The sequence below is a fragment of the Gracilinanus agilis genome, unplaced genomic scaffold, assembly GCF_016433145.1.
Source record: "Gracilinanus agilis isolate LMUSP501 unplaced genomic scaffold, AgileGrace unplaced_scaffold45779, whole genome shotgun sequence".
NCBI classification, from domain to species: Eukaryota; Metazoa; Chordata; class Mammalia; order Didelphimorphia; family Didelphidae; genus Gracilinanus; species Gracilinanus agilis.
Genome location: NW_025379998.1, coordinates 1,514 through 8,248, shown reverse-complemented (window position 1 = coordinate 8,248; position 6,735 = coordinate 1,514). Strand labels below are relative to the sequence as shown.

The 6,735-nt window shown below is 48.0% G+C and overlaps 1 protein-coding gene across 1 annotated transcript; it reads left to right on the top strand.

Moving 5' to 3' along the window:
* Positions 1-265: 265 nt before the first annotated feature.
* On the top strand, positions 266-6,516 carry LOC123255401 (receptor tyrosine-protein kinase erbB-3-like; the record flags this gene model as incomplete). The annotated part of the gene is made up of 14 exons (XM_044684206.1): positions 266-420; positions 794-847; positions 1,134-1,275; positions 1,878-1,997; positions 2,306-2,404; positions 2,601-2,786; positions 2,877-3,032; positions 3,241-3,316; positions 3,505-3,651; positions 3,783-3,880; positions 3,966-4,154; positions 4,264-4,335; positions 4,522-4,822; positions 4,974-6,516. Coding segments are annotated over 14 exons (2,328 nt in total), but the record flags the coding sequence as incomplete, so codon positions are not given.
* Positions 6,517-6,735: the final 219 nt, after the last annotated feature.

Below are 6,735 nucleotides of genomic sequence, written 5' to 3'. Positions count from 1 at the left end.
AGGGAGGAGGCTACTGAAGGAGCTGGAGAGTCTAATCCTGGCACCAAGTTAGCCACTCTCCAAGCATTTACTAAGTGCCAGATAAGATGCTAAGACTAAGAATATCAACACGAAAGTGAGACAGTCACTGCCCTCCAGCAGATTAAACAGTGTTGGTATTGGTGGTAGAAGTGGTCACTGCCTGGGTCCTGGGTGGGAAACCCTTTGGATGAGTTCAAAGCAATCTCAGATATCAGTTCTTCTTGACCTTTTCTTCCTCCACTAGGGCTCAGATGCTTGTGCTCAGTGTGTCCACTTCAGGGATGGGCCACACTGTGTGAATAGCTGCCCCCATGGCCTCCTGGGTGCCAAAGGACCCATATTCAAGTACTCTGATGCCCATGGAGAGTGTCTACCTTGCCATGAGAACTGCACTCAAGGGTCAGTAGCCAAGTAGAGGAAAAAGATGGGGGGGTTGGAGAAGGGGCAAGAGGGGTCATAGGTCTAAGCAATAAAATAGGTTAAGAAGACAGGATCCAAGCCCAAAAATAAGCTAAGTAATTTAAGAGGGCTGGGGTGGTGAGGTTCTGTCCCCTCAGAGAAATTGGTCCTTGGAATTAAGGTAAATATAGACAAGAAACAGAAAAATGGGGCCCAGAGGAAAAAGAAGGAATTATTAATGGGCTTAGATGTAGTATGGACTCCAGAGTGGGTAAACCATGGTAGGCTCTGGGACAAGTTTAGTGGGGAGGAGAGCTAATAAAATGGAATGTGGTCCAACTCCCTAGCTAAGGTGGTCTTATTCCTATTCCAGGTGTAAGGGACCAGAGCTCCATGACTGTTTTGGTCAACCACAGGGCTTCAGCAGGTAGGATGGAGCTCAATGATAATTTTGTAGGAGGGGAGGGGATGCAAGGAAAGGGAAGTCTCTGAGAACAGACTGCTATTTTTAGGCACACCCTTAAATTTAACTTTGCATAGGCTGCGTTATTCAGGAGTATGCTACCCTTTGGTGTATATAAGAGGCAAATGTCTAAAAGATATGGGGGTGGAGTCCTTCTCTGGCATCTTCCATTATTATGGGGCTACATGTGGTTTATTATAAATACAGAAGCTTCATTTTGGGGTTGAGTATTGTTCCCTTTATCCTGCAGTAAGACCCATGTGGCTGTGGGCCTGGCTGTGGTGGCAGGACTGGTGGTAATTACCTTGGTCTTACTGCTTGCCTTACTCTACTGGAGAGGGCGAAAGATTCAAAATAAGCGAGCGATGAGACGCTACCTGGAACGGGGTGAGGTAAATGCTCTTAGCATACTTCAGGGACTCCAAAAGTTTCCACTGGAGACCATTTCCCACCAGACTGTTGACCCATTCTCTGTCAGCTCTTAGTCCCCCCTCCCTTCAAGGAAATGGTATAGTGCACTAGAAAGAAAATTTGAGCTATATGGCCTTGAACTCAGCAGGCCTTCCAAGCCTCAGTTTCCTCATCCATAAAACTGGGATAAGATCTGCCCTATCTCACACAATAGTTACAATGACATAAATGTATGTGAAAGTACCTTGTGAACTGATCGAGACTTTTTACTCCCACCCAACCACCACCACCCCCCAACCCCCCGAAAAAACTTCCCTTTAACATCTGTTAACCCTTTCTTGTGATCCCTGACAACCTGGAAAGAAAAAGCCTTTTCTCTGCTAGAGCCCTTAGTACCTGCCCTCTGATTCTGGCAGATTTCAGCATTCCCTACTTCCCAAAGACATTTATGATGTTTTTCCTTCTGCCACTGTGAGCATTAGCTTCCCCTTCATTCACTGCTGTCCTGGGGAACATAAGTGGTTGATGGGAAAGGAGTAAACTCAGGAAGATTTTCCTAATTGCTTACCTCTGTCTGCTACAGAGCTTGGAGCCTTTGGACCCTGGGGAGAAGGCCAACAAGGTCTTAGCCCGAATATTCAAGGAAACAGAGCTGAGAAAACTCAAAGTGCTTGGCTCAGGTGTCTTTGGAACTGTGCACAAGGTGAGGGGAGCACGAGAAGAAAAGCTGAGGCACCAGGGCCAGAAAAGTAGGCAGCATCAATGGAAGAGGAAGAATGGCCAGGGCTGATCTAGGGAGGAGGATGGCCTTAAACTGATGTGGTGCTCCCTGGGCCAAAATAAAGGGAGACAATCAGGGTGGAGTAAGCATTGAAATCCTGGTTCTGTCACAACTTTTGTGTGTGTGTGTGACTTGGGATAAATCATTTGCCCTCTGTCTGTGAAATGAGGATGTTGAGCTGGGTGATCTCTAAGGTCCTTTACAATTCCAGAATCATATGACTCTTCCAGGGCATATGGATCCCAGAGGGCGAGTCTATCAAGATCCCAGTCTGCATTAAGGTCATTGAAGACAGGAGTGGTCGGCAAAGTTTCCAGGCTGTGACTGATGTGAGTGGAGAGATGGTGTGTCAGATGAAGTCTGGGGATGATGCTAGAAGAAAAACTGCAATAGGAATATTGATATTTGGGGTGGGGGTGTGGAGGGAACAAAAGGATGTTCCTATTAGTCAAGGTATGAAAACACGTTTGTGAGAGTCCAGGCGCACATCTGCCCTTTGGCTGAATCCATCTTTGTATTCTCTAGCACATGCTAGCCATTGGCAGCTTAGATCACACCCACATTGTTCGGCTGCTGGGGCTATGCCCAGGGTCATCGCTGCAGCTGGTCACCCAATTTCTGCCACTGGGATCACTGTTAGACCACGTACGACAACATCGAGGGGCTCTGGGACCTCAGCTACTGCTCAACTGGGGTGTGCAGATCGCCAAGGTGAGGGCTTCGGGGTGAAGATGCCCCTGTAGATGGGCAGAGTCTTCCTAAGGGCTGGCTCTCCATTGAGCTCCACCTCCCCCCTTACAGGGCATGTACTACCTGGAGGAACACGGCATGGTGCACAGAAATCTGGCTGCCCGCAATGTGCTGCTCAAGTCTCCAAGTCAAGTGCAGGTGGCCGACTTTGGGGTGGCAGACCTGTTACCCCCTGATGATAAACAACTTCTGCACAGTGAAGCTAAGGTAGGGGTGGGCCTTGGGGTACAGAGGGCACTGGTACTGAGGTAACTGGGAGTGCTAGAGCCTGATAAGCAGCTATTCCTTACTGTCTGGGGGCCAGCTGGGACTGAGGAGGCCAAAGACTAAAATGGGCATTGGTGTGGAGGAAGGAGTATGTTCAGGGGATCCCCAGAAATAACTGCTGAAATCCTCTCCACTCACAACTAACCAGACCCCAATCAAGTGGATGGCCCTGGAGAGTATCCATTTTGGAAAATACACACACCAGAGTGACGTCTGGAGTTACGGTCAGTGCTCACCATTCATATGACCACCCTTTCCCCCACCCGCACCCCACACATTTCAAATGTTCCCTGAACTCTGCCCTGCTAGGCACTTTCTAAAATTACTTCCAGATTCTTGTCTTAGGTTACCCCTTTCCTCAACCTAAATGCCGTGTCTTCAGACTCCTCCTGTCTGCCTTTGTTCTGGCCAGGTGTGACAATATGGGAACTGATGACATTTGGGGACATACCCTATAAAGGGCTTCGACTGACTGAGGTGCCTGACCTGCTGGAGAAGGGAGAGCGTCTTGCACAGCCACAGATTTGCACAATTGATGTCTACATGGTCATGGTTAAGTGTGAGTCATTCCCTTACCAATCTTTGTCCCCTCAGTGTCTTCACTAACCCGGACCATTTGACTTCCCACCTTCCACGGGACCCATGTTAACAATAGCTCTTTTTCATGCCTGTTTCCCTTATCTCAAAAAGGCTGGATGATTGATGAGAACATACGACCAACATTCAAAGAACTGGCTAATGAATTCACCCGAATGGCACGAGATCCACCACGCTATCTGGTCATCAAGGTGAGAAGCTGACCATAAGTAGAGCTCAAGCAGGAGGGCTGAAGCTGTCAGTCCCTTTAACAACCTATCCCTCAACTCCAAACAGAGAGATAGTGGTTCTGGCCTGCCTCCTGGTTTGGAGCCACCTGCTCTTACTGACAAAGAACTGGAGGATGTAGAGACACTGGAGCCAGAGCTGGAGCTGGAATTGGAGCTGGAGGAGGAGGAAGAACTGGCCACCACACTAGGCTCTGCCCTCAGCTTGCCCCTTGGCACACTGTCTCGACCCCGTGGGGTAAGGCATTATCTTCTCCCCCTCCCCAAAAAATGTCCAACACTGTATATAAATAGAACTAAGTTCATGAGCATCCCTGTTCTGAGTGCCACTCTTGTGTTCTCCCCAGAGTCAGAACTTTCTGAGTCCTTCCTCTGGATATATGCCAATGAATCAGAGCAACCTTGGAGGCACTAGACAGGTAAGACTTGCCCATCCCTTTACAAGGAAAGCTGTTGGAAGACTGAAGATCCTTGGATGTAGCAGGGAGTCCACTGAAAAGACAAGTGTTTAGGGATTGGAGGCTAGGGTTATAGCCTTGGAGGGTTCAGTGAACCAGTAGGCCACTTAACCTCAATCCCAACTATGAGCATGTTTTTCTTCCTAGAGTTCTATGATTCGTGGGAGTGGTGAACGATGCCCTTGCCCAGCCTCTCTACACCAGAACTCACGAGGCCGACTTGCATCAGAATCGTCAGAAGGCCGAGGGACAAGCTCTGAGGCTGAGCTCCAAGAGGCAGAATCTGTATGTGGAAGCAGGAGCCGAAGCCGGAGCCCTCGGCCTCGAGGGGACAGTGCCTATCATTCCCAACGCCACAGCCTCCTCACCCCACTCACTCCACTCACCCCACCAGGACTAGAGGAAGAGGATGTCAATGGTTATGTTATGCCTGACACACATACCAAAGGTACCTCAGTTTGAAATCTCCTCTGAATTTTTTCACTATCTTATTAACTCTCATTCTCTCTGATCCTTTCCATGACTCCATCTACAAAGCACTTTCTGGATACATCCCCACACCACGCTACAAGTTCTTTCTCTATTTCTACTGCCCCCAGGTATTCCCTCTTCCCGGGATGGCACACTGTCATCGTCTGTGGGCCTCAGTTCCCTTCTGGGCACAGAAGAAGAAGAGGAAGAAGATGAGGAGTATGAATATATGAATCGGAGAAGAAAGCAGAGTCTGCCAAGACCCCCAAGGCCGGGATCCCTGGAAGAGTTGGGCTATGAGTACATGGATGTGGGATCAGACCTCAGTGCTTCCTTAGGCAGTACCCACAGCTGCCCACTCCATCCTGTGCCTATCCTGCCTGCTACAGGAACTACTCCTGATGAAGATTATGAATATATGAATCGTCGACATGGTGGAGGAACTCAGGGAGGGGATTATGCAGCCATGGGAGGTTGCCCAGCAGCAGAGCAAGGGTATGAGGAAATGGGGTCATTCCAGGGCACTGGGCACCATGTCCCTTGCATCCATGATGCCCGCCTCAAGCCCCTACGAAGCCTAGAGGCCACTCACTCTGCTTTTGACAACCCTGACTACTGGCACAGTCGACTTTTCTCCAAGGCTAGTGCTCAGGGGACATAACACTTCCTCCTTGGGACATTGTGGGGGCTTTTTATGGCAGCTGGCACCTCTAGAGGGCACCCCTCTTTTACTACCCTTTCAGTGCTATCTCCCAGTGTTCCCTCTATCCTTAGGCTCTCCTCTCAATCCCTGGAGGTTATCTTGATTCACTCCTACTTGGTGTGGGGGGGGTGCTTTTAAATACCACCCCACCTCACCCCCAACAAAATGTATGTAGTGTTATCAATTCTGCACTTTCTTCTCTAGCTCCTCCAAAAGATCTGGTGAGAGTTGGGAGGGTTTCCTTTATGCTATGTGCCATCCCCACCTCTATGCTACCCAGATACCTTAGGGGGAATCCCTGGAGATATGAAGAATTAATTCCTGTGTCATTTTTGCTGTTCAAGTATTCCAGTTAGTATTTCTGGCTCTTAAGAAAACCTCTATATAAAGTCTAGCTATTTGGTAGGGAATGGGACAATTTATTTCCTACCTACCCACACAAAGGCTGGAGCTGGACCAGCTGCTTACTACCTCCCCTAGTCAACAGAGCTCAAAGGATGGAAAGAGGAAGGAGGTAAAGAAAACCATAAAGACAGGGCCCTTGGAAGTAATTTCTTTTTTTAAAGTTTACCATCACTGACCAAAGTACTCACACATACATAAAGCTGGAGCAGCAGAGAAGACTGGATGAGAGGGGGAAAAAAAAAAAAAAACCTCCTACCATTCACATTTATACTTAACCACACTTCTGTGCATGTAAAAAAACTACCTTCATATAATCCAAGGGCTTCCTACTATCCCAAAGCAGATTCACCAGAGTCCCTAAAAGCAATTTTCCTGGACCATGCCCAGTCCAGTGATAGTGAGGGACCTCCAGTTGGTATGGTAGGAGGGTCCAAATTCCCCAATACCCATCTCTTTTTGGGGGAATGGGAGTGGGGTGGAGAATCTCAGGTGTGTCACTGAAGGAGCTGTATTTTTGTTTTGTTTTGTTTTTATACGTGTTGGAATAAAAATGTCAAAAGTTTTATCATCTTCCTATATGTGACTAGTAGGAATTTACATATGGGATTTGATGAAGAAATCCCTCTTCTTTAACCTCTGTGTACCCCATCACAATAAGAACTCTCAAATTCCTGAAATGGGAGAATCAGAATCTGGGGGCTTTTAGGTCCTATTGTCAGTCAATATGCGTTTGTTAATCTAATCCTTTAGTTCACAGATTTAGACTAGACGGGATTTAGTTC